Raw genomic sequence first — 27,081 nt, forward strand, 5'->3', positions numbered from 1 at the left:
CGGTAGCTTGGAGCAGGGCTCCCGGAACTCGCAAGGTGCATTGTCCTCCCGAGTACTTCGTGCTTCTGTTACGAGTCGTCTGTAAGCACTAAAGAACTCTTTCTTGGTTTCGAACACGCCACATTGCGGCCCACGGTCACGTGTGTCGCACGTGGGCTACCCTATGTGTTACGCGAGTTCCACACCCTTGACTTAACCTCTAGTAAATTTCTATTTGGACAGTAACCCTCACCACGGCGTATAAAGTGTTGTATTTGATAGTGTCAGAGTTGTTCTCTACCATGCCCTGTAAAGTGACTCCCTTGATAGCGCCCGGAGGCAAAATTTAACTGTGCCGTCAAACGATTCCGCAATGTCAAATACGCGTGTTGCTTGGAAAGTTCCAAATCTCATTGAACTCACTTGGATCTCATAAACGGTCGAGGGAAATCGAACCGGCAACCTCAGCAAACGCTATGGCTGTGGCACATGCGGCGGTTCAGAACCGCGCCCTCTCTCTACCCCTCCCTCCCACTCTCTCAGAGCTGTGTCTATCGCGCAGGGCACACTCGTGGACTACGTTGATTTGATTTGCGCTGCGTGATGCTGTACGTTGTGTCGGCGTGCTCGAGCTGCCCAGCTTTGCGCCGCTGGCAGCGTGTCTCCACGTCGCGCCAGGCCCCGGACGATGGGCGAGGTGCCTACTGGGCTGGCGCGAGTAACAAGCAGCGGCGCTGTGTTGCCCGCTGTGCGGTTCGCCTCCCCGCGTCGAGGCGTGTGTGTGTGTGTTAACCCTCGTTAGTTGCGAGAGTAACACGCCGTCACGCCACACCCTCCCTCCCTGTCCTCCTGGATCACGGCGCTTAGGTCGCGCAGCGTGATTGCGCGTGGGCGAAGGCTCCGCAGCGCCTGTTGTAGCAATCCATGAATGAGTCGTTCAAAAGAGGGCACGAGGAGGCCGCCGCTCTTTTCTTTCTTTCTCGCGCTAGCACTATTCTTCGTACCCACGTACCGTTGGGCGGGAGGGGTCGAAATGCGTGCGCGAGAAGTGGAAGACGCCCAAAGGAGATGCTTTCGGGATAAAAGTACCTCTCTCCCCCTCTCTCTCGCTTTGCCGTACGCTAACACGAAGCAACCATGGGGCGAGCGAAAGCTTTCCTAACGCGCGTAGTACACCCGTGTCAATCCATCGCGAAGTCGTGCACGTTGAGGCAGCCCTGCTTGCGGGCGGCCCCGTTTTCGCACTGGCCCAAAACGTTTTGCGGCCGAGTCTGCGCCCACGGACACCGGACAGCGTGTTTATATGCCGCAGCATAGTATATGGCACAGGCTTCCTTCTGTCTCCTCTAAAACCCTGTGCGCTCGGAATCGGGAAGTGTGTAGTCTATAGCGATAAGCACAAAAAAAAGTGTGCTAGGTATTGACATGCGCAAGATCGTAACACAGGTGATAAAACATATAGGCACAATGGTTGTGTTGATGTGTTTATGTCAGTTAAATGTTACGATCTGCGCATGTCAGTGTACGTGGGTCTGTAGGCCTGCGTACCGAATGATGTAGCTGGAAGCTGCCGACTTTTGTCAGTGTTTGCGTTCCGTGCCTTCGTGTTCGTCTTGTCAGCGGAAAACAGCACCGTTGTTAAAGAAGTGCAAAAAATGTCGTCGTTCGGAGGGGGAAAGAAGATCGCTTAGGTGTTCCAACGTGCAAACCTTGCGCAACCGGGAGATTCTCTCTCGTGGTGGAGCCGTTCTGAGTTATTCTCTCGCTGGATTTGTTGTACACTCGTTCTAGAAATCGGGGTAGTTTGGATGACATAGCCGTGGGAGCGTTCGCCAAAGCTTGTAGAATTGTCCTTTCTACTGTACGATGTATGTATACTGTGTTCACGGAAGTCGACCTATTTCGCTTGGTCTGTTGTGTACCTAGACTTCCGAACTGGTTGTTTGCAGAAACTCTATCGGCGTAAGCGCCGTGCGATTTCTTTCTTTTGTTTTTATAGTTGCGTGGCACACTTTCGTATTTCGCGCGCTTTCTTTCAGGCTTGGAAAAAATAAACTTTTATATAACACGTATTGAGCAACAGAAAGCTGGAGCGGAAATATTTAAGGATCAGTTTTCTCATTTACAGGTTTGTCTTGAATATAATACTTGAGCCGTTTATTAATTATAACAAATTGTGTAATTAGACGAAATACTTAAAATAGTGCGACTTGCTCCAAGCGAGGGCGAACAAAATTACCTTGGCTCTGTCCAGCCACGTGGCACTTGCATATTTTTAAATTTTGGCGCAAGTTACGTGAGACACCCAGTACAAACCAAGAGATAGCTAGGTAGATAGATAGGCAGCCAAGGGAACTACGAGGGAAACACACTTTTTTTAAAAATCCTATATGCATAGTTTATTGTTCCACTTGAGGGCAAAATCTGCGCCTCTGTTAACGTGACCATGAATCTGGAAGAAAAAAAAAAGCAAATGACAGCCTTGGCCCACGTGCGATACCTTGTAGTACACGGATACCCTCGCGGGGTCCAGAGCACACGGTGTGTCTTCTCAAGACGTTCTATCCTGTACGTCGTGCTGCTCATAGGGCCCTAACTCCTTGGCGCAGAGTTGATAACCGCGATCCTTATTACCGATGTTCGTAGCGGGGCCGCGCACTAATAACGACACTTTCGCGTTACCTCACATTTACGACGATGGTGTGAATGTTCCGCCGCCGCTCGCACACTTGAGGACGTTTCAACTCGCCGGCGAAGCTTAGCTTGGCAAGCATAGGCAGGCGAGGCGCTCGCTTGCTGGTTCTGCTGTGCGCTTTTCTCTCTCTCTCTCTCTCGTTTCGGCGAGGACCGACACGGTCGTTTCCGCTTTCCGGTGTTTTCTCGCGGCGCCGCTCCCTGGCTCCGCTCCCTGACCGGAAGTGGGGTTTTCTGTTTCCGGGAAGCGCTCCTCGCGCCCGTTCTCCTCTACTACTCTACTACAGCCCTCCCCCCCCCCCCCTCGCCGCCTGCTCGAGCCACCCCCTCGTCTTCTCGGGCTGGAATCAACCTCCGCCTGCGCCGCGGCTATAGATGCCCTCTTGTTGTCAACGTCGCCGTCCCCGAAAAGCAGCGAAGTGGGACCCACTCCGCCGTTCTTCCTTTGTGCGAGCTCCGTTCCCCCAGCCTCCTGGAGAGGCTGGCTGATATGATTGCTCTAATTTGGTACTGCCCCCCCCCTCCTCTTCCCCCCCTTTTTTCTGTTCTGTTGTCTCTCTCTCTCCTTTATTTATTTTTTTTCTCGTGCGTTGCCAGTCCCATTGTTGCGCTGCCGTCAGAGCAGTAAACACCACTTCATGTCTGCAGGTTTGACAAGCGCACACCATAGCGCGCGTGTCTTCTGTCTGCCTTCTTTTGCCCCGCCCAAAGTGAGCGCTTCTCAAGCCTTCAAGTGTGAACCAACATCAATGCGTTTTATTAAGCGACTTCATATGCCGCCCGCTCCCGTCACGTGCGGTTCTTCTTTGTCATGCTCTCGCCTCATTCTCTCGTTTTTCTTCTTCTTTAAATCGACTGCGTACAACACAACTGCCTCGCGCTAATATCAGTTGCTTTTGTTCTTCCGCCTAGCGCACACGGTGCTTGGCCACTGGGGAGTGGACTCCGCACTCGGCCGAGCGCGGAAACACACACGCACGAACTCGGAGTTTATTTTCTCGACCTGAGGCTCAGCTCGCTTTCGGCGGTGCACGTGTGTAGTGCTGTGCATCTCTCTCTCTCTCCCCCTCTCTACCGTGTACCCCTCTCGGTTCTTCCTTCCGGCGTGGAGAACGACGCATGCTGCTGGGTAGTTTCTGGCTGGCTGCCTTTTTCCTTCGGGGGGCCCCCAGGTGGAAAGCGACTTGGCGAAAAGCGTGGCTGGGAAAAAGGAAGCCGCGTGGCGTAAACGGCTGTTGCCGCCGACGCGCCGAGTCGAGTCGCTTTAGCGCCGCCGCCGTACGACTGGGACAAAGCTCGGAGGCAGTTGCGAGAGGGAAATAAGATGGTGGCTCTTCGTTCTCATGACTTAGCCGGCGGAGAGAGGTGATTTTCATCGTAAGAGGCCAATTAGGCCGCGGGATGTTACCCAGAAAGCCCTTATTAGGTTGTCGCCGGACGAAGTAATTGTCCCGCCTATTAAACGCTGCGTCTCAACCGCGATGTCAGCCAGCAGCGGCTCATGCCTGTACGTTCGATATCAGCATCCGTATTTCTGTCTGACCTGTCATTTGTCTCTTTGGAACGAGGTTTTTCACCATGATCCAAAATCAACTAGCCCACCGACAAGTAATTAACAAAGGCCATTATACGCTCGCCGATGTCTGCTTACTCCCCCCCCCCCCCCGTAAATAACCACACAGACAATACCGCATGCCCATGGTTCGACTTGAACCAGCAGATACGCGCGACGAAACTACGGCGGTGGCACTCTGGGTGTACGCTTTGCGTTCTTGCTTCCGTCGTCGTCTTGTTCACGCGCAGCGGCTCCAGTATATGTAGAATCAACAACGGGCCCTCCACCAACTCACTTTGAGCATCGGATATACAGCGCTCTCCGCGCCACAGCGCGATCTCGGGCAACCGTATACCGCCTCGTGCTGAATGGCGAGGCACGTTCGTGCCTGCATGTTGCACGAGAGCAGAAAAAACGCGCGCTATGTGCGACGACCAAGCTGCGACTCGCAAGTTCCTCTTTTGACATTTTGGGCAATATCCTTATGTCGTTTACTGCCAGTTGTGCGGCCGGGTCTGCGCCGCGACGTTTGTCCGTGTCTCGCGTGGTGCGACGGGAAAAGTAGGCACTGGGCGTTTCTTAATTGTGACGCTGACAATGTGTGCGTCTGTTGTTCCCCGCAGGCCCCGTGCGTGTCGCCGTGGCCGACTGCATCGACCGCACCAGCGGTGGCCGAACCCTTGGCAAGAAGAGCGCCGCGCTTCAGTCGGCCGGCAGCACCAAATCTCCCAAATCTGGAGGGCCGCTCGGCCGTAGGAGGGGCGACCAGCAGTCCCAGCAGCAGCAGCAGCAGCAGTCCCACCAGCAGCAGCAGCATCAGTCCCAGCCTCCTCAGCAGCGCTCCTTGCTGAGCGGCGGCGTCGTCTCCGAGGGCGGCGTGGGCGGCGTCCTGCGCAGAGCGAGGACGGGCGCCGGGGCCAGCGGGGCGGCGCAGGGCCCGGGCGCGGGGCCCGCGCCTTCCTTTGTGCGGCACCTCGAGGCCAACCTGCGCCGCAAGGAAGACCCCGCGCTGCTGCACCAGGGATCCTCCGTGCACGCCGCCGGAGACGACGCGGCGCTGCTCGCCGACGGCGCCGAGCGGTACACGCGCCTGCCTCAGGGGTGAGTCGGGAGGGCCGCCGGGCGCGTTCGACCACTCTTTTCCGAGCGCTCCCGCGAAGCTCCGAGAGCTTTGCCGTGACGAAAAGCGTGCTCAACACGTTAACAAAGCCGGGAAAATGGCGCTAAAGTTTATTTTCTTTTCTTTTTTCTTCATTATAGTACAGCTTCATTGTCGTTTTGCGCGACGGTCTGAGCTGGGCTTTGACAGTGCTCTCAAAAGACCAGCAAAGTCACGTACAGGGCCCCAACAGCACTCGGATGTATACATGTATATAGCGTCCGCTAATTTCTCGGTGACCTCCCCTGGAGGCGCTTGCGCCTATAGGGCCCTTGCGAAATGCACCGTTCCACCTTCGGCGTGCTGATCTTCGTCTGGTGGCTGTAGCGCCCGTATCTTCGTGAGAAGATACGCAAAAATGCTAGGCGCAGGAAAGCGTAGAGGAAAAGTCATGTCGGTCTGAGGGATGTGCTCCGGCGTGCTGTGTTGCATTTGTTGAGCGGTGGTGGCTGGTGCAGTATAGAATGAAGAAGCACAGGTGGTGCCAGTCTTCTAGTTATTTACCTCCATACTCTTTTGGAGCCTGCCTTAAGTGTCCTGCCAAACTATGTTAACTTGTCGCAAAGTGGCCGACAAGGACGACCGTTCATGTTTGTCTGTTGCTGCGTGTGTGTGTGTGCGTGTGTGTGCGTCTTCATTACTTTTGTCTATCCGCCACTTTGCGCTAGGTAATCATTAGTCAGAATGCAAGACCAACACTAGCCCAACAGTTAGTCCTTTTAAAGTGCTATATGTAAAGTACATGTAAAGCAAGCGAGCCTTGGAAGAGTTACGTACGAGCTGGTACTCATTTCTGGCAGTAGTAACCCCCTCGCACCGTTCCTGCTTCTTCTTCGGATGCAGGAGCGCATGCGTGTCGTCGTCGCCGCCGCAGTGCCAGGCACCTCCGACTCCTGCTAGCCCCGCACCGAGCCCTTCTAGCCGGACGTCGTCGTCCAACGGTCCCTCCGCTGTGATAACCTCGCCCTCGTCTTCTGCCTCGTCGCCGGTGCCCGCGGTATCGCCGGCCGCGCCGTCAAACCTTGCGGCCCCTTCTCCGCCGCCGCCGCCTCAGCAGCAGCCCGAGGCGAGCCGGAGTCCGGTTCCCCGCGGCCGCACAAGCCGGATGGCGACCGGCTTGGCGACCCAGCTGGGAAGCGGTCCCAGCAGGGCGCCCCCGCAGCCCCACCCGGCGCCGTCTGGATTCGTGAGTCGACCTGCCCGGGGCTGGCTGCACACGGACCAGCAGGTGCTCGGACCGGGGGTCACGTACGCCGTCAGGGTGAGTCGTCGCGTTTGTTCCCGCGGTCCGTTGGGCATAGTCTTGGCGGCAATGCCGGTGGCGCGCCGGGGACAGTCGGCGAGCCGACCGGGTCATGTGCGTATCGTTCTTCGCGGCCATCGCCGACTGTGCGACAGACGCGACGAACGTGTTTCTCTGGCTCAGCGCCGACAAACTGGGCCCGTTCAACGACAGAGTAGTGCTACGGTATCCGCCAACTTTACGTGGTGCACTGTACCTCAGCGATCTGGTATCCATAGAGAGGCACCTTAGGGCGAACAAGTAAAGCATTCGGGACTGGGGAAAACGAAATTTCAAAGTTATCCGTCGACATATTCGGCTGGAAAGAATTGCTTATTAGAGGATGAAGTGAGGGCTGAACTGAATCGCGTGCCGCAGCCGCCCATGAAGTCGCGCATGTCACCGCGCTTTTTTTTTAAATAATAATTAACCCGTCGTCCCGAGTGGTCGAACTCATGCGATGGCGCAGCGGCGTCTGAGCAAATGATGAATCGCGGATATGAATAAGCGGATGAAGAGAAATGGATGGAAGACTAAATCAATCCTTTCAAAATGCGGACCCGGGGCCGTATTTGCCGACTTTCTAAGATCCATTTCGTCTCCCATTGTTTTCACACCTCGTCATTGTCTTCGGTGGTCGACGCCGCAATCGCAGGGTACGGCTAATAAGAATGCAAGATCAAGCGCAACATAATAAAATATAATGGCTGGTTTGCTGTAGCTATCCTTATCACCCTGTTCTGCTTCCGTTTTATCATGCACGCAGCTCCCGAGCGCTGTATTATACACTCTGACCGAGCACTCTTGCGGCGCGGCCTGAAAGCTTGTCGATCGAGTGAGTGAGCGTTTGCCGTGGAGTTTCGCGTCCTCCGATCGCGTGCGACTCCCGTTCGGTTCGTTTCGCGCGTTCTGTACTTCCTCCTTGCCGATCGTTGTTCCGGGCTCCTCCTCGCCCCTTCCGTGCCCGCGGAGATCGGAAGCCGTAATGGTGGTGGCTACCAAAGCAAGCCAAGGCGGGAAAAGGGGGAGGGGGAAGCTAAGGTTGGGGGTGAGTTAGTCGGCCTGTGTCGTAGTAACAAGAAGCGTGTTGTAAAACCGGAAGCAGACGACGACCGAGTTCGTGCGTGCGGAGAGCTGTGTTTCTACTTCCGGTTTTTCCAGCCGCGGCAGCGCTTATTTCGACAGCGGGAACGTAAGCGTGGAGTGGGGAGGGGTTCCGCCTCCCGCCGGAAGGACCTTTTCTCTGTGTTTGCCTCGAATCGAAAGAACAGCTGGCATCATGTCCCGCCGGCTTCTATCCCCTCCCTTGGTGGCGCAGTTAGGGTGGGTGCATCTATTGCTGCTGCCGCCTCACGGACGCTCCCTGTATGGCGTCCCGGTCGCCCTTCCTTCCATCCATCCCTTGCATCTCTGCTAGAGCGAAAAGGAACCCCGCGCGTTCAGGGCTGTAAAGAAGCCACCTGTGAGTTTTTACGGGCAGCCAGACCAGTCGACCGCGCGGGGCGCGGCGGCTCCGAGCTTTTGATGGAAGAGTAGGGGAGAGGGGGAAGACAGGCTGGCCCGTAGGTAAAAACCCAGCGCTGCCTGAACAGAGGGCCGGTGTTGACTACCTGGAACAGGGGAAGGGCGTTTAACAGTGGCCCAGCATTCAACCCTGCCTTGCCCTCTACACCCCCCCCCCCCCCCACACACACACACCTTTTCCGTTGGGCAAGCGTTGCTGGGCATTTCGAAATTGGGAGTGGTGTGCTGCTCCTCCTCAAGGTGACTGTGTGAAAAGAAACAAAGTTGAATGGGTCCACTGCAAATGTGTCTCTTCTGTGCAAAAGCAAGCCAGGCGGTTGTGTCCATGCACTGCTCTGACAACACTGCTCTGGCAAGGCCCTGCCTCAGCACCATGGAGACCTGTAGAAACTCATTGTTACCTTAGTGGGTCTACTACCTCACTTCTGAGCCTGACCTTGGCTTATCAGGTTTAAAGGTTAGTTGGTTAATCATGATCGAATCACGATCGTGTTTGTTCACTCTGCGTTACGTCCTTGTTCTGAAGTGTGCTGCCATATTCAATTGTGTGAAATTGTGTGCTTACTAAGCAAAATATAGCCTGCAGATTTGTTTTTGTCAGTGACACATCCACATTTCATGAGTTGCAGCCAGAGTTCATTTAAATTGCTTTTGTGAGCTGGTGGAGCTAGTAATTTGTCACTGCAGTAATGTGTCAGGATACTTTCATGCTTATTTCTTCCTACTTTCTTTTTTTGCTTGCAGTACATTGGCTGCCTTGATGTGAAAATGTCGATGAAGTCGCTGGATTTTGATACGAGGTCCCTGATCGCAAAGTAAGTTACTCTCATACTGGTAGTGCCTGCACAATACTACATGTGTGAAACATTTCTTGGCGGGCATTGTTTACACTGTGCTACTATGTTGGGGTCATAGTGGAGGAAAACACCTGTGTCTGTCATTTTTCAGAGAATGCATCACGAGGGTCTGTGAAGCAGCAGGACTGAGACCTGTGGACAAAAAGAGAAAGGTGAGGCATCTGTAGAAAATATAAGCATATGCTTTTTTACCAGATAGACGCAATAGGCACCCAAATATACCGTACAGCATTTTTTTTTTTATGGATTTGACCAGCATTTAAATTGGTGAGGCAGGAACTGAGGGTGCCCAAGTTTGCACAATGATTGCTACTAATTCTGCATATTGTATTAGTCATATTAATCTACTACATATTGCATATGTAGTAGATTACTACTACATATGCAATATATATTGTAGTCCAAGGACAACAAACAGCCAGTTATTAACTGTGATTGTAATGCAGGTGACTTCTATAATAGTTTGGCAGTAGACGGTGAAGGGCCAGAGCTTTTAGTAGGCCTCTTAATTTTATTTTGTGTAGCTCTGATAAACATTTATTAAACTGCATTTTGTGTAAGCCTCTCAATTCTGTTCACAGTGCCTTCACTTCTGAGCAAAATGTTTAGAAAGATTGGAACGCAGTATGGTTGGAGTCAAGTGAGAATGTTGAATTTATGTTGAATGAAAATTTAGAATGCAGAATGTAATAACAGCACTTGCACAAAAGGAGAGACTGCACAGGTTTCGAGCATAGCGTTGCCACATTGTCTGTTGAGTGATGGTCCTGGTCCGTGACTTGTACTGCGGGCTGCAAGCTACAGCTGTCTGTCTACCTGCTGTGTAGCTCATGTACATGTGTGTCTTCCTTATCTGGCCTCCGTATATTTGTCGTAAAAATACGTTCAGGCATTTTCTCAATTATTTATTGCCGCTTAGAGACCTGCAGCTGGAACAGCATATATCGCATGTGTGTGTGTGTGTGTGTGTGTGTGTGTGTGTGTGTGTGTGTGTGTGTGTGTGTGTGTGTGTGTGCGCGCGCGTGCGTGCGTGCGTGTGTGTGTACTCTTTCCCCCCTCCCCACTTCCTGTCCCAGCAACTTGCTGCATGCATGCGTGGGCGTTGAAAAGAGATATGAGTGCTGGTGACTCACAGCTCACATTGAGCAGGCCCGGTAAAAGGGAACAATGCACAAAGAAGGCTACACCGAGGAATGTGAAAAGCGCACTGCTGTTCCGGATGTTTGGACCAGGAAAAGCTATCACTGCATTTTTTTTTTCCTTCTCAAATTATGCATATGCAGCCGTGCAGCTGCGTTTCTGACAGGATCCATAAATTACAAACCCCTATAGGATACTGGACAGGCAGGTACATGTAAAAGTTTGAACTGAGCGATCCTTTCTGGTAAGCCCATTCACAACTTGAACACATTGTTCCTAGGACTCCCCTCTCCAGCGTCACTGGATTCAGTGCAATAACATCTCAGTTAAATTGGATGTCAGGATACAGGCTACACTGCTGTTTGACAAATAGCTTGGTTCAGTGCAGGAAAGTTGCAGGCAAATCAAAACATCCAAGATACAGTGCATTTTTGTTAATAAACAACCTGTGTCATTCTTATTGTCTCTTTCTGTCTATCTTGTGGAAAGTGTTGTGCCGCACTATTTAGACACGAGTCATAGTGAGGATTTGTTTGGTTAAGATGTTGGTATCATTGTTTGAAACAGAAAAAGAATGAGCACATTCTTGTGACGATGTTTTCAGGTTACTTATTGCTTGAAAACTTGCTTGCTGTTATGTTTAAGATTTGTTTCTTTTTGTCTAGGGTTACACTTTGTTCCATATTTGTGTGTGTGTGTGTGTGTGTGTGTGTGTGTGTGTGTGTGTGTGTGTGTGTGTGTGTGTGTGTGTGTGTGTGTGTGTGTGTGTGTGTGTGTGTGTGTGTGTGTGTGTGTGTGTGTGTGTGTGTGTGTGTGTGCTTCGACGAAGATAGCAGCTTGTGTCTGCTATTCTTGGATACCTGGATAACTCTTTTCCATATTACCCATAATATAAATGTAATGTTCCATTGACATTGATCACCTTTATATTATAGGTGGATCGGCGCCTGCAACGGATGCTGGCTGATCGGCCAAACTTGGACTATGCTGGCTCGAACGTCACACTCTGTGTCACTAGCTCCAATCTGACGCTAGCTGTTGTGGAGAGTGGTCAAGTCATTGCCGACCACAGCATGCCCAACATCTCATTTGCTTCTGCTGGTGACACGGTGAGCACATCTTTTTACTGTTTTACTACAAAATGCAGCTTGAGTAGTGCTCGCTTGGATTAGTATCTATCTCTCTTGTGAAAAGTCCGAGCTGCTGTGATGAACTGCTGACCACTTGTGAAAAAAGGAAACAGTTTAGGACACTGTCTAAGCATTATGTGTGATAGAGACAGACAGTTTCCGTCAAAGCAGTTGGATTATTTCTTTACCCCTTCCTCTGACTGTTGCAAAGTGGTAATAAGTAATACAAAATGAGCATTTTTTTTTGTCTTTTTACTGTTTTTTTTTCCACCCCTGAGGATTGGGGAGGGAATAACGTTCACAAACTCATTACAGTTATTAGTAACCTGGTATTAAGGTGCAAGCTTCCTGCACTTGCATAGCTAGGAAAGTTGCAGAAATGCCAGGTCTTCTCACCTCCATTTCATGTGCTCTGCTTCTTGCATTTTATTAGGCTGTCTTCTTTCCTGTAGCACCTAATTCAGCTACCATATAAGCTTTTGATATGTGTAGGTAGCGCTTTCATTTTTCTCGGGCAAAGATATGGCACTAGACCTCGAAACTTATGTGTTGCTTATTCTGTGTATTGGGTGGGAGGATGCAGTGGGATAGGCCCAAAGGGAGTGCGGTATATCTCACGAGTACATTATTTCATCAGCATGGGAACTACCCGTATGACAGGCTATATTAATACAAAGAACCGGCATGACACACACTGTATAAGTATCACACATCATTAAATCTTAAAAGTGGGTGCAGTCATAAAATGGTCTGCGAGCCACAGGAACTTTTCCTAAGTACATCACAGCACTGATGACCCTATGGCTTACTTAGTGTTGCACCTGTCGCTCAATTGAGAGCTTGAGGTGACTAAACCAATGGGGAGAAATTGTCTTCTCTTTGTTTTAATTTCTGATGACTGCTGAAGTGTGGTGTTTGCAAGACTATTAGACTATTCATGAGAGCCTGGGTGAAATCTTGTCAATAGCACTTATGTCCATATATGCTCTGAAAAAAAAAAAGAGAAGTGAAGAAAGATGATATTGAAACGAAGCACCCCTCTTTGGTGACATGCAGGAAACCCTGGACTTTGTGGCATACGTGGCCAAGGACGGGCAGAACGCACGGGCTTGCTTTGTGCTGGAGTGTTCGGGTGGTGTGTTGGCGCAGGATGTCATCTCAACTATTGGGCATGCCTTCGAACTTCGCTTTAGAGAGTTCATGCGCACTGCACCACCACCGGGGCTGCCACCGAAAAGGTGAGCATCATTGTATAGGCTGTACAATTGGAGCTGTCTTGCAAGGCAACAACTGAGGCTGCATTGCCGTGTTTTCTAGAGCCTCCTTGATATCGGGACAGTTTACAAGCATCATCGAATGCACAATACACAGGGCGGTGGGTGAATAGTCACTAGCAGAAATTTTTGGGAACCGCTGTTTACACTTAGCGCAGCGTTAGAGTAGACAGGATGGATGCAAGAAAGAAAAGAGAATTGCATGCTCACTAGAACACATGCATGACAGGGATATGAGATGTCTTAACTTACCTTTTAAATAGTAAGCAAATTTTCACTCACACACAAACCTGTAAATAGTTAATTGTGTTGTATTGGAGGAAACATAAAGTGCTTTTACAAATTGTCTATTGTTTTTATAATAGGCATACTTGTGCTTGCTAGCCTGAGCATGGCTAGTGAAGGAAACCACAAAACACGATCAGCATTGTCCTTTTTTTTTTTTTTTTATTTATGGATCACTGCGAAGCACCTACAGCTGTCCAATTCCACTGTATTATTCCGCAGTTGGTGGAATATAAGCTTCATTATTTTGATATATCAAAAGGTTGGAGTCAGCCGGAGTTTTTGAAAGATTGTCGAACATAGGTAGGCTTGGACACAGACATTGCTCAGAAATTGCAAAACGCCACACTAAACCGCGGCAGCCAGCGCTGTGCAGTTGTGATTACATGATCATGATGATGATTATGTCCGTATTACACAAACTATATCGTCAGCTTGACCTGTCCAGGTTCCAGGTGTTTTGATGCAGCAGTCTGTATGTACTTGCAGGCCAGAGACTGTGGCACCGTCAAAAGATGATCCCGATTACTACAATGACCTTCCTGGCAAGATACCACCTGAGGCACCACCACCACCAGTGCCACCTCTGCCCGACTACCGAACAGAGCCTACAACTGATGTAAGCTGACATTTTGACCAAGAGAAGCCGCATATTTGACATTGCTAGGTTAGCTTGTAAGTTAACAGTATGCCTCGCAGAGTGTTTAAATTTTCTCTTGTGGCCAAGTGTGCGTTTTACAGACAGCTTTCCGCCCAGTGAGCCATTTCACCATAAAAGAATAATGTGAACCGGCTGCTTGGCGCTGCTTAAGTTAAGTTCGCTTGGCTCATATTACAGAGCAGCAAGGATCCTTTGAGAGAAGCATTACCAAGTGCACCAGTGAACCTTCCGCCTCAACCGAATGCACGCAAGGTGTCCCGCGACACGAACCTCATTGACTTGAGTGGAGAGGAGCTCCCGCCAGTACCAATTGTTCAACGCCATGGTGAGTTGAGTGCAGAGTTAAATTTTTCCCAACAGCCCCTATGTGAAGCGTTGCTCACTCATGATCAGTAGGCTTAGAGCTCTCACTGAGAGGTCATACAGAGCTTCCAGGCATCAATACGCTATCCAATATGTAATTAGAGCACTAGTTTTAGTTTCTGTGGGGTTCTTTCTCTTTCTGCTGGAAGGAGGAGGCAAAAAGAAATTTTTTTTTTTTTTAGGGTAAGAAATGCTAGCTATTTTCTGTCTTCCTGCTTGCACCATGAGGCGGGGTCCTCAGTCCAGGACTCCCGAGGCTCTGACTGCCTACTGGGCTCGGCACACCAGCTGTCGCTGGTGATGCGGGCCCAAGCTGGAGAGCACGGCCTCCCACTGGTTTGGTGCGGGGTGAAGGAAGGGGTAGTGTCATCGTGCGGGGACATTCCCACATAATATGATAGAGTGATGCATATTCTTCACAGTGTGGACATTTACATTAGTACAGTGTTAGGCATATTCCATGGTAAAGGCTAGGGTGTGGGAACGTGTTTGTTTGTAGTTGGCACCATGTCGTGGCTTCGTCCCTTGTGAGCGGCATATGGGGGTGTGGAGAGGGTTTAAGCGGTAGTGTTGCATGATGGCATGGTAGTAAGGTGGTACTGTGGTCGGCATATTTATTTATTTCAGTACTACTGCCTGTCTAGGTTCAGACCTAAGGCAGGAGTGGGTTACAATTGCTTTCATACATACAACAGATATGCAGTAAACACATATGAAGAGATACAGCAATAAACATTAAGAATTGGAAGATTTTAACAAGAAGCTTAGTTAGTGAGAACACTGTACGGCAAAGTTACAAAATAAAACAATATACATATACAGAGAGACACAAAAAATTGACATCAAGGCTCGTGTAGTACATCAGAGTTATGTGTTATGGAATCGAAAGCATGTAAATAAGATGATACTGTCGGGCATTCGATTACAGCTGCTGGAAGTGGATTCCAATTGGTTATAGTTCTTGGGAAAATGGAATATCGAAACAAGTTGGTGTTACAGGAAAGCTCAGTTACTTTTTTAGTGTGATAGGAGCAAGTGGGCTGTCAGTTTGCATCACTTAAATATGTATCCTTCTTAATATCTAATTGTCTGTGGTAAAGGAGATAAAGAAGTTCAATTCTCTCACAGTATCGCCTAATTTCTGGTTTTTCAAATTTAGCATTTTCTAAGAGAGCTGTATGTGATGCTTGCAAACTATATTTGTTATAAACAAATCTAACTAATTTCCTCTGTATTATTTCCAATATTGAAATGTTTCTTTTTGTGTATGGATCCCGTACAGCTGCGGAGTATTCGAGTAGTGGCCGAATAAAGGTTTTGTACGCTAGAAGCTTAATTTCCATGAAGGTAGAGTCGCCTTCTTCTTGACCATGTTAGATCACAGATTCGGCGCCTAGGATGATGTCGGTGCAAGCCATCTATTCATGTGAGAGATGATGATCAGTGCAATAGCCATTCCTTCGGCTTTACATGTGATAGCATTGTTAAGGGAGGCCGATACCACTTACTGCAAGTTGGAATTGACTACACAGGCTGTGTGGGCTTTCCTCTGTGGGTATGCTGCCACATCAGTATAGTGTGTGGTTGGAAGTGCCCCATAGCACATTTAAAGTGCCTGTAGACATGCCTTATGTCTGGCCTGGTGGTGGTCTGGCTGCATGTTGTGGAGGATAGGGGCCACCTATTCTCCGGAGATAGGGTTGTATTCTCTAATTTGGGTGTGTAAAGTATAGGTGTTGAAATCTTTTAAACTGAGCGTGAAACTATTGACACATTATCACTTTCTGTTTTCATGGGCAAGTCTTATCATTCTCTGACCCCTGGTGGTCAAAATTAATCCTGAGTCTCCCCACCTCGTAATCGAATCGTGCTTTTGGCACCTAAAACCACAGAATTCTTTCATTTCTGTCAGTCTCTGATATCTGTTGCATCCCTTGTTGATTATTTGAACTAAGGTTGCTGCATTTGTTCTGAGAATAAAGCCACACATCCTATTTATGTTTTCGGAATTCAGTGGCCTTTATGAAGTCACAATATCTAATACAATCTAACCAAAAATGCAAAGTACAGTAAATGCAAGACTGTGAGGATAAGAAAGTTTAACAGAAAACTGTTGATCAGTGAAAATTACCTTGTCTTCTTGTGGTCTGCCACATTGAGGAACTGCTATATTTAATGCTAAAACCAGGTCCTTGTCTTGAAATGTTTTTTGTAGAGCAGCACATTGCAAATGTGATACGTAGCCTCACATGAAGCCTTTTTATTTAATTTTTTTCCTCCTCTTCTCTCATTGAACAGAATATGTCAATATGGGTCAGGACACTGGAATGAGCAAAAACGGCATCTTGGACCCATTTGATATGCGTGAGTATATTTTGCTATAACTTTTTGCAGCGATACCACCAGCTTATCTGTTAAGGCATTTTTTGCATTTGAATGGGTGCAGAGTTATGCCTTCTTATACTTCTTAAACGTCAATATAATGAAGTAGGTAAAATTGGCAATTTGCTTCATTTTATTGATATTTCATAACATTGAAATTTGACCGTTTGTGCAAATAAGTACAGTCACCGATGGATTCTTCTTATACGGAAGGGTCCGCAAAGTTTTCCGAACTATCGGGCAATCGGAAAAAGCAAATTTGAATGTGAAAGACATTCATTTCGTTGAATTTAAGAGTTGGTGACAAAAGATACGGTTTCAGGATGTGTCAACGATAACTTTACATCGGCTACACAAAGCAAACCCAGCCGCGCCTTCGCGTCCACTTTGCCCCCGCAGCTAACAGTGCTGCCTGCAGTGGCACGACACTATCGTGAAGAGCGCCGGCAGCGAATCTCCAGTACTAAACATGCGGGATGACAGCGCATGTGATGCCACGCCAACTCGGCACGGCCACATGAAGCCTTTGTACGTGCAGCAGATTGCCTCTGAAACGTGGCGCGAGGGCTGCGTATGCCTGAGCAACACTGACAGCCATACGCAGCAATGACCACACGCCAACCTGCGCCCCCACTCCTCCCTCCCTTCTGCGCGCTTAATCACATTACTGCAAGCTCGCTTTTCTCAATTTTCCCCCTTTTGCCCTTGCTTGTGCGGAAAGAGAGCTCGTCAAACCAAGAACCTTTTAATCTAAATCTCGCATGCATTCACTTGTATCCAAAGCGCACAGTGCATGGTAGGATCTTATCACACTTGGACTTAATACGAAACGTGATGCTGATCCACTTCAGCAGTCGCTGTGGGCGATTTGAGAGGTGCACTGGCAAGCAGTCTCTTGTAATTCTACCATTTGGCAATTTGCGTCCACGGAAGTTTCTCTTTACTGTCTCGGTGAAATTTTGATTTATTGTCTCGGTATTTCTTTGCAGCGGCAGTGAAATTTCGTTATATTGAAATCGTACCAACACACTTCGCTATATTGAGGTGCTAAATACATGGTGTTCTGTGGGCAATAAATTATAAAAAGTTCAATTCTATTGTTATATCGAGAAATTCGTTATATCGAATTTTGTTACGTCGAGGTTTAACTGTAGCGCCTGGAGGAAAATTGGTATATTTTCTTTTCTGTCGAAGTGTTATTTTATCACTAATAAAATGTTCATGTAGCCGGACGAGCAGCCTTACAACTGTTTTCTGTACGTTAAACCTTCATAAAACAAAGTAGGGTAAAATCGGCAATATTCTTTGTTATATCGAAATTTTGTTGTATTGAAATTTGACCTTTTATGCAATTAAGTACAGTCGCCGATCTATTTTTCTTGCACAAAGAAGGGCCGCAAAAATTTCCGAATTATCGAGCAATTGAAAAGCAAATTTGAAGGAGAAAACAATCAATGAATTTGCCAGTCTGCGACGAATGATATGGTTTCACGCCATGTCGACGATATCTTCACATAGGTGGTACAAATTAAGCGAAGCCAGCCACCTTTTCGCGTGCACTCTGCCATCGCGGCTGATAGCATCGCCTGCACTGGGACGACGCTATCATGAAAAGCGCCGGCAGCGTGGAGCGAATGCTCCGTCTGTCTATCGCTGCAACAAGTTTCCAAAACTCGAGATTGCATCATGCCACGCCCTCAGGGCACGCTACTCTTTGCACACACAGCAAATTGCCTCTAAAGCAGGGTGCGCGGTTGCATATGCCCTCAGCCATACAGCCATGCGCAGCCACACGATAGCATCTTATCACACTTGGACTTTATACGGAACATGATGCAGCTCCTCAGCGGTCGCTGGCTCTTGTCAAATGCAAGCAGCTGCTTGTAATTCACTCATTTGACCATCTGTGTCTGCGGAAGTTTCCATTGTCTCGGCATTCCTTTCTGGGGTGGCAGTGAAATTCCGTTATATTGAGGTTCTGAATACATAGTGTTCTATGGACAAGAGGTGATGAAAAGTTAAACACTTCGTTATATTGAAGTTTAACTGTAATCGCAGTACTCGCACACCTACTAGTTTGTTGACCTTTCGGCCATTTCTCAAGCCACCCACCGTGGTAGCTCAGCAGCTACGATGTTCTGTTGGTGATCATGACGTCATGTGAAGAGTCATTTGCCAACCAACGCGGCGGTATTCCAATGTGGGTTTAAATTGCAAAAACACTTGTGTACCTTTGTTAACCAGAACCCCACAGGACTGATTTGCTCACAGTCATGATGTGCAGTGTTATTCTAAGTTTGTCTGTCGCACATTGTGCACGCAGCTCCCGTAGCACCGCCGCCAGGTGGTGTGGCCCAAGAGGAGGCCTGGCACCGTGCCACTCTGGAGCGGGAGGTGTGGTTCCATGGCGCCATCAGCCGCAAGGAGGGCGAATCACGTCTCGCCCACGACGGCGACTTTCTGGTGCGCGAGTCACACAACTCGCCGGGGCAGTTTGTGCTTACGGGCATGCAGAATGGAGCTCGCCGGCACTTGCTTCTCGTGGACCCAGCAGGCGTAGTACGTGACGTATTTCCTTCCTCGCTACTCCAGAAGCACCCACTTTGTTTTAGTATGTACACTTTTGTCGCTCGCGGCATGTTTGGGGCATTCTAGTAGAAGTTGCGAATTTGTCGGGGTGTGCTAATAAGACTGACTCGTCCAAGCGCGGCTGCTGAAAGGTCGAAGTAGGCAGCACTGCAAAACTCGGGAAAATGTCTCTTCTTTCTTCTTGAGTTTTATTGAGCTGTCCACTTAAATGTGCCCTGAACCGACTTTTGTGGAAGTGGAAAAATGCATTTGAAGTGAAAATAGGCTATTCCAGAAATAGTTTGCCGCAAAAAGTACTTCGGTGCGTTCAGCACAGGCTATTGGCAATCAAACATGGCCTCCACTGTGTTCCTGTTCTCTCATCAATGCCTTGCACTGTGAAGGCAACAGCGGAGTAGGGCGTTCCCACAACGCACCGCCTTCTAAGTGTCACCGTGGCAGGCAGTTCAAATTTTTTACTTGCGCGCTAAATGTAAGCGAAACGTGGTTGTCCTCCGCGAGCCGCAGTGTGTTTAAATAGTGGACTTGTGGCGGCAACCCGCTGCGGCCACGGTATCTATGCCACGTAGCCGACCGTAGCTACCAATAGCAGCCGCGTATAGGAACCCACCTTATTACGGAATAAAGCGTCCAGAAGAGAATGAGGAGCAGGCTTCTGTTGAAGAAAAGAGTTTGAAAGAAAGGTGACTTCGCACTCAGCTTGTGAGCTCCACACACTGCGTACGACAGCAAAACATGACCGAGATGTTCACAGCAGCGTACGCTACCTGTGCTATTTCACCGAGCCCAATGGGAGGTTGAGGGCCCCTTTAATAGGGTACACAGCTTTCGCATCGTGAAAAAATGGCCAACAAATAAATTTTTTGAAAATCACATTTTCAGTTTCTATAACTTCTTTTTTATCTGATTACGAAATATCATCACTGAAAACCACATAGAGGTGCTCTAATAAATTTTGCCGAAAATTTTCGTGGAAATCGTGAAAGAACAGCGCTTTTCAAGTCGCAATACCTAACCAAGCGCCGCCATGTTGGTCTCGCTGGAAAGAGCATGTGAGCATAATCAAGATTTTGCTCCATTTGGCTTCTCGTCGGACACATGCACAAAAAGAAAATGATTGCAGATCGTTTTGGAGTCTCCGATTGGCCGCGCCCGCCACTTGGCTCCAGCGTGGTTCACCATTGGTCCGTCGCTCGCTCCGAAGTGGCATCGTCTGCTCGGCTCTTTGCAGTCTTTGCAACTCGTGAACTCCGCAGTCTCCGTAATCTCGACAAGTGTCAAAATGGGCCCTACGAGGACATGTCAGTAGCGTGCCCGGCCGATTCCTCCGTTTGTGGACGTCTCGAACCCGTGGCTAAGCATTCCAAGCATCGGCGGCGAGGACTTCGCGACCAAGCTTTTCGTGCAGAACCCTCAGAGATGCAAACTAAACCTTTCAGCACTCGGTCTTTCGGAATTCGCAACCAAGCACATTGCGCACGTAATCCTCAGACCCGCGGCAAAGCGTTTCGCGCATAGGCGTCTCCGACTGCGCGACTAAGCACATCGAGCGTCGTCTCCTCGGACCCGCGGCTAGCCATCTCGCGCATTGACACCTCGGATCCGTGACCAAGCACATTGCATGCTGACTATATTATCATAGTGTTATGATATCTCATAACACTATCTATTATACTACCCCTTCATAAAGAGAACCTCATCCCAAGCTCCGCTCAATAGGCCCTTTGGGCTGGCACAGACACCTGGCTGCAGAGCTGAAGCATAGTACAAAAGTGCAAGCTGGAAAGCACCTAGCAGTTGCATTGATGCCTATTTATCAGTGGCTCTCTGATCATAAGCTCCACAGCCATTGTCACAGGAAGATGACTCGGAAGGCTGCTGAGAGCCTTCAGTAACATTGTCGATTCTCCCAAAAGAAAAAATACCTCTCCGATTGCACTGGAGGCTGCTATCAATGAGGCAGTCTGCAGGTACAACACTGGAACCATATTCATGCCCGCACAGGGGTGTGCACTTCACTTGGTTTGAAACTCGGGCACCATGCTCTTTGTAGGGCAGCAGTAAAGAATGCCATACAAAAAAAAAGAAAAGGTGGGGGGGGGGGGGGAAACGAAAGCACACCAGACAAGCGGCCACATGTCAAAGAAGCCCCACATAACAAACAACACCCAAAGGTAGAAATTTGGTGCCTTTCGGAGAACTGAAGAGAAGGTGAAACCTTAAAAGCCGTTTTCTCAAATTTTTTTTTTTCCTTTTGGCTTAGATTCTGGAGCCCATTTCTTTACCATTTAGCCTATTTTGACTGTTCTTTTTTTAACGTTCCTTGGGCTACAGTGCAGGTCGTGACATTTTTGCTTTCTTGTCTTAACTTTTTATAAATTTATGATGAGGCTATTCATTCACCCTAAATGTGTGCTTGATGCAAAGGCAACATGAAAAATGACAATCCAAAAATGTTGTGTTGCAAGAAAGAAAAAGCAAGAATGTCACAATCTTAAGAACGCATTTAGCTATGCAATCAATTCTCAACAAGCCTTCCATTGCGTATCTCTAAGCTACCCAGGCCCTCCAGAAAGTCCAAAGGAGAAATATTCTGTTGAATAAAATGTTCTCGGGGTATCACTCTGAAACTTATGGAAACATAAGCGGGAAATCCTAAACATTTGTGCCAATTTTCATCAAAATATATAAAGAATTAAGGAAGTTGATATTGAAAGCCATGTCTCTTAAGGTACAACTACACCGTGCCTTTTATGTATGTAGTTTCTGGTGACACCATAACACCATTTGTCACTGCCACATGACCATTATGGTAAAGTGTGAGGCAATGTCGAGGTATGCGCTGGGAATAGCCATATTGTAATGTCAGTGGGATGCTGCACTGGCTTGTCTGTTCCTTGCATTTCATCTCATGTACATTTTTTCTTCTCTGCTTGTTCGTTAGCAAATCTAGAACTTCAGTTGAGTTCTGTGAATTGGAACATTGAGAACTGGCTTTGTTTATTGAAAGCAGAGAAGGGAAAATTCGAATTGTCTAAACTTGGCTAATGCCAGCCTGCTGCATCTTTCTGTTGTCTCTACGAATGTGTGTTGCCCATTTAACGAGGCTTTCTTTGTTTTTACTTCAGGTTCGTACAAAGGACCGCACTTTCGACAGCGTTAGCCACCTCGTGAACTTTCATCGGGACAATGCTCTTCCCATCATCTCAGCGGAGAGTGCACTTGTCCTGAAGACTCCTGTGCCAAGGCCTCGCTGATCGACTTCACTTCGATATCCAAAGAAAAGAAAATGGGACGCAAGGCGAACAAGAAACGCTGCAGAAGCAAATCAACACACTCAGTGCCTTTGTGGACTTCTCGGAGGACTTGTGTTGCTGCTTTTCACTGGACGTTTAGTTGTTTTTTTTCCCAGCCACTAGAGGTGCAACTTCCTCAGAGACAAGACTTTGACAGTGCGCAACATTCTGACGAGTGCGGCCATCTAGCATTGGTGGATCTGCAACGACCTTTGTTTTAACGAGTCATGGGGTAGGAACTGTGGTACAACGCCAGCTGCTGTCACTGGGACTTGTCATGCGACAATCAGTGTGGGAAAAGCACTCAAAGAATAGTGTGCTGCAATTAGCAGCACTTTCACACAGTCGCAGCATGAAGCTGGGCACCTTGCTACCTGTTTTAAAAATGGCAAAGCCAGCCTTTTTTACTGCATTGCCCTTGTTTCAAGTGGGGGGCAACGCATTTCCTCAAGAGTGCCTAGGCTGCTACATTTCCTCTCCCGAGAACTGTCAGCCCAGTATTCTATGTTGGTGGCGAAAGCCACCACCATTTGCCGCAGTTTCGTGGAGAGGAAGAGAAACATAGAGAGGCACGCAAGTGTTCCGTTAGACCTCCAGCGAGACACTGAGGGGCCCAGTACGACAATGTTTATACAAGTATTGCCTGCGTCGCACTAAGTGAGTATGCTACGCTGGCACAGATGTGGCATTGTTAAAATAGCAGTTATTTTTAGTTGTTTCAATTCTTCTACAAAGTATGCCCTGGAGAGTTGAATCGAACAAAGCAACACCTACAGTGACCGCTCAAGACCCCGAAGATTTGTGGCTGGGCATCATAGTGCACGCAAGCAGTTTGTTTTGTGTGTATGTGGCGCATGTGCAAGGATGGGATGGAGGGTCCATGCACTCTAGGAAAAGACAGCAGCAGTTTTGTGAGTGGTGCATTGTCCAGCTCTAGTCACCCGCGTTTGGCTTAGGACTATCAAAGTGGAACAAAATGTCCCTTCTTTTTTTTTTTTAGGATTCTTTAAACTTATTTTTCTTTTTACCTTGCTCCTTTTAGTAAATCCTTGCAGAGCTCCTCACCATCCCTGCACATTTTTCTCGCTTCCCTGCATCTCCCAAGCAAGCTTCTAATTTATATGCGCTAATTTCCCTTGCTTGTCTATGTTGTGAGTTTCAGAGTAGTTTATAATGTGTACATACTTGTAAAGAAAGTAATTTATGGTGTTCTACAAGCAACCAGCTACGCTGCGCTTTCAAACACGTTTTTTTGAATAAACAGTAGAGCCAAAGCTGTCTCTTACACCCTTTATATCTCGTATCTTTATTTTTGTACAAAGTACCTGAATGCCCAAATAAACAATGTCCTTGTCAGCAAAGAACAAGCGAAAATGCCGAGTTCTTGCTCCAGCATCTTTGTGGATGAATGTCTCGAGATGCTTTGTCCAGTCACAATATGCACTAAGTGACATGCAAGTCCTTTGGGGCAGCAGGAAATGCTGTTCAAAGACATGAAAAGAGCAGTACAACACGCAGCTACAGCGCACGGCATGGTATAGTCAAGTAAATCATGATGGTTGATGCTTGATGGAGTAGGTAGAAAGATGCAACCGTGAAGCGCTGCTCAGAAAGTGAACTTGCTCGGTTGACCTTGCCTTCTTCAAATGTGTATGAAGATGAGAAGTGTGTGCTTGTCACTTCTGTGCTCCCCCAACTGCCGCTGTAAAGAGAAGAAAGGCCCTTTCAATGCATGGCCAAATGGAGCAAAGTCTTGATTATGCTTGCATGAGCCTTTCCAGTCAAACAACTACCGTTCGCCTTATTTAGGGTACAGTTGCTGATTACTTTCAAGTACCTAAGAGACAAGCAGAATCAAGTACTTTTTGCAAATAGAGCAAATGTGCTTCTAAACATGGCAAAGTTTAATAGTGCAGTCATGCCTACGTAAGCAGTAAGCATGAATTGAAAAAATAAAGCAAATTCAAGGGCTATAAGTTACCGGTACGTGTAGTGACGCAGCAAGAGGAGCAGTATACAACTTTAAAATGCAAGAAAGGACTGCAGAACTGGTCAGAGATGTGGCTTTAATATGACTGCTCACTCATTAATTAAACATGCGAGTGAGGCCTTGTCGTGCTTTTGCAGTGTGCCACTTCTGACCTCCCAAATTGGAACGAGACATTTGCATGAGAGAAAGCGGTGTTCTGGCATGTGTAGTTGTCTTGCAAAAATTTGTCGGCACATTAGAAAACGAAGCTCTGGCCGAGTCTTGTACGAGACTGGACACTGCAAGTAAACTGCAGCTGTGGCAATGCAAACTATCTCGCAAATATACGAGGCGTGGCACTTTTAATGCCGGAGGCATACCACAGGAAACAGCAAGAATGAAAAAAATATTTTAACTGAATGCTCATCAAATTCTCTTTCAGGACATGCGTGAGCTTTATTCCAGATACAGTAAATGCTTTCAAATTATTTTAGAATGTTCCTACGAGAAGAATGCTTTCAGATGTATCTTATTTTTAGAGGGCGTCTCTCGGGCGCCCGTTACTGCATTAAGCGTCAGCGCTCCCAGCATAGATCGAGCACAGTGGATAAAAGAGCTAATGCAGAGCACAGCGGGGGATGAAAAAAATTGAACCATTGTACTCCGTGTAGGTGGATGACCAGTGGAGCTGTAGTCCATCACACAGGGTTAGAAAAGGGTACTTGTATTTAGTTTCATCATTTGGTAATGGTAGTGACAATAGCTTTGCGATTACTGTGATATACACTGATTGATCCGGTTACAACCTTAGACAGAATCTTGGAAATCTGGACACGACCGTTGTTGAGTAGATGAGCGCAACTTGGATTGGTGCTGCACTTTAAACCAAACTCTTCTAGCACAAACTGAGTGAACCATTTCTTGTCTGGTTTTGAAATGTCCACATTGGAGTCTTCAACAATGATCACAGGGGTAGTGTCATCACGGCTAACACATGCAAAGTGCGCAGCCATGAACTTCTTGACATCACACTTCGGTGTGCCTGGAGGTATATTCAGAGTGGATATCACAATTCCGTCTTTCGTTTGTACAGTACAGACATCCCCTAAGTCAGTGGCATTGTCCTCTTGCAAGCCAAGGGTGTATGGTCGTATATACATTTTGTCCTTTGCCTATATGGCAACGTCTCCTGCTCAAAAGTTCATCTGCTGTTCACAAATGATTCCAGTTTATCCATGGACTTGAAACAATGCATCTTGATTGATTTGTTTCATTTATTATCATTTATTAATACTAGGGGTGGAGTACTTAATGCCTGCTTCACCTCCGCCGCGGGTCGACCCGATAGCACACTATCTGCAGGAACGGCCTTCATTTTTGCCGACGGACACGACAAATACGTTGGGGAGTAGAGGTATGCAGCTTCGCTGTAAAAAGCGGCCAGAGCGAGGAGGAAAGCGGGGGGGGGGAGGGAGGGTAGGGCGAAGGCGTGAGAAACGTGGTGTCTGCGGCTACGACCGCTACGAGATGGCGCCAGAGTAGCGCGCGGTCGTCTGTTCGCCGATGACTTTATCATTCTTCTGTCAGTACTTTTCACCGGCTAACAAATGTTAAACGTTATCGCACGACGCGCCTACTTGTACGAGACGTTTCTCGAATGCTATCGATAGTTCTATCCGTTGGCTGTTGTCACCAAACGTATTTGTGATCTGATTATATGCGCCACGCGAATTGTGTAGTACTTTCTGGAAACCACGCGGGCACGAGCGATTGCACTCGAACCTTCGACGAGTCATGTATAATAAAAGCCGACGCGCTTCGCCCACAGATCCATGTTTTCGACGATCGCCGACTCTGCTACGTGTCTCTCTCGATTGCTTCACTACGTCGCGAAAGGAAAATAGAGATGCGCTCAAATTTCGCATTAGGGAGTATCGTAATCGTCGGTAAATTTTTTCTATGACCTTCTGCAACCAAGTCAAGCTTCACATGCTCTTGAGCATGCTTGTCGTGCGACAAATTCTTGTCGCCAATCTGACCTCTGTCAAAGGCAACACAACATTCAGGATGCACACCAGCATTGAGAACTTTGCAAACCGTAATACGAGTAGCTTCGTATTACTGGAGTTACCCTTGATAAGGGAGTGTAGGTGTTCGTGAGGAGGCCAGTATCTTGCCAACCCAAGCAATCGGCACACACACTCGAACATTCCGCATATATCGAAGCGAAACAAAACATGTACAGTAAGTAAAGCTGTATTAGAAAATTACGCTTCTGCAGTAGCATAGCAGAAGAGGCTCGGTAAGCAGGAAAAGACGCAGAGGCTTGGCGACGCCACCCTATACCTAGAATCTCCTACAAAAATTACTAGACGGAACTCTGGCGCCAGCGTATAGACCGTTTTTTCGTAGGCGCCGCCATATTGTGAACGCAGTGGCGCCGCCTATGAGCAGCGCCATACTGGCTTGGGTGAAAGCGGTCTTTTGCATGGCAGGTATACGCTCGGCGGCAGGTTCTGGCGTATGTTTTCGCGGTCGTGCGGTCTGCTTAGTATGACGTGCGTCTTCTACGTGGTAAACGGTTCTGTGAGACGTGCCGAAGTGGTTTAAGGAGCCATGGCCGGAATTTCTGCTGGCGTTGAGTTGGACGGAACACGCAGCACGATGCGTGCGCGCATATTCGAGTCTACAATCAGCCTCGGAGAAGAATTGTGTATTTCTGAATGTTCCAGTCACTAACGTGACCTTATTGCAGTATTATCTTCTATTTCTAAGCTGCGGTTTAGGAGCCGTGAAACATACGCGACGATCGTAACAGCGTGAGCGTGGGTACCGTTCTACTACGATAGGAGCTGTGATGTTATACTTTGACAAGCGTTCAAACTGTTCGCTGCAGGTTACATTGCGGGACTACTTGGTTCGATGGATGAGGTTTCCGCCCC

General features: G+C 48.2%; 1 protein-coding gene across 3 annotated transcripts in view; it reads left to right on the plus strand.

Annotated features, from left to right (window-relative positions):
* Shc (SHC-adaptor protein) overlaps nt 1-23,464 on the plus strand; it is a 48,676-nt gene extending 25,212 nt beyond the window's left edge. For all 3 annotated transcript variants that reach the window (XM_075680525.1, XM_075680524.1, XM_075680523.1), the window contains exons 2-12: nt 4,852-5,329; nt 6,231-6,648; nt 8,938-9,008; nt 9,142-9,202; nt 11,126-11,299; nt 12,377-12,558; nt 13,369-13,498; nt 13,718-13,865; nt 16,202-16,267; nt 18,609-18,844; nt 22,003-23,464. In XM_075680525.1, the coding sequence (XP_075536640.1) occupies nt 6,493-6,648; nt 8,938-9,008; nt 9,142-9,202; nt 11,126-11,299; nt 12,377-12,558; nt 13,369-13,498; nt 13,718-13,865; nt 16,202-16,267; nt 18,609-18,844; nt 22,003-22,131 (1,353 nt within the window). In that variant the 5' untranslated portion in view covers nt 4,852-5,329; nt 6,231-6,492 and the 3' untranslated portion in view covers nt 22,132-23,464. The remainder of the gene's footprint in view (nt 1-4,851; nt 5,330-6,230; nt 6,649-8,937; nt 9,009-9,141; nt 9,203-11,125; nt 11,300-12,376; nt 12,559-13,368; nt 13,499-13,717; nt 13,866-16,201; nt 16,268-18,608; nt 18,845-22,002) is intronic.
* Nucleotides 23,465-27,081: the final 3,617 nt, after the last annotated feature.

The sequence above is a fragment of the Dermacentor variabilis genome, chromosome 2, assembly GCF_050947875.1.
Source record: "Dermacentor variabilis isolate Ectoservices chromosome 2, ASM5094787v1, whole genome shotgun sequence".
In the NCBI taxonomy this organism is placed as follows: domain Eukaryota; kingdom Metazoa; phylum Arthropoda; class Arachnida; order Ixodida; family Ixodidae; genus Dermacentor; species Dermacentor variabilis.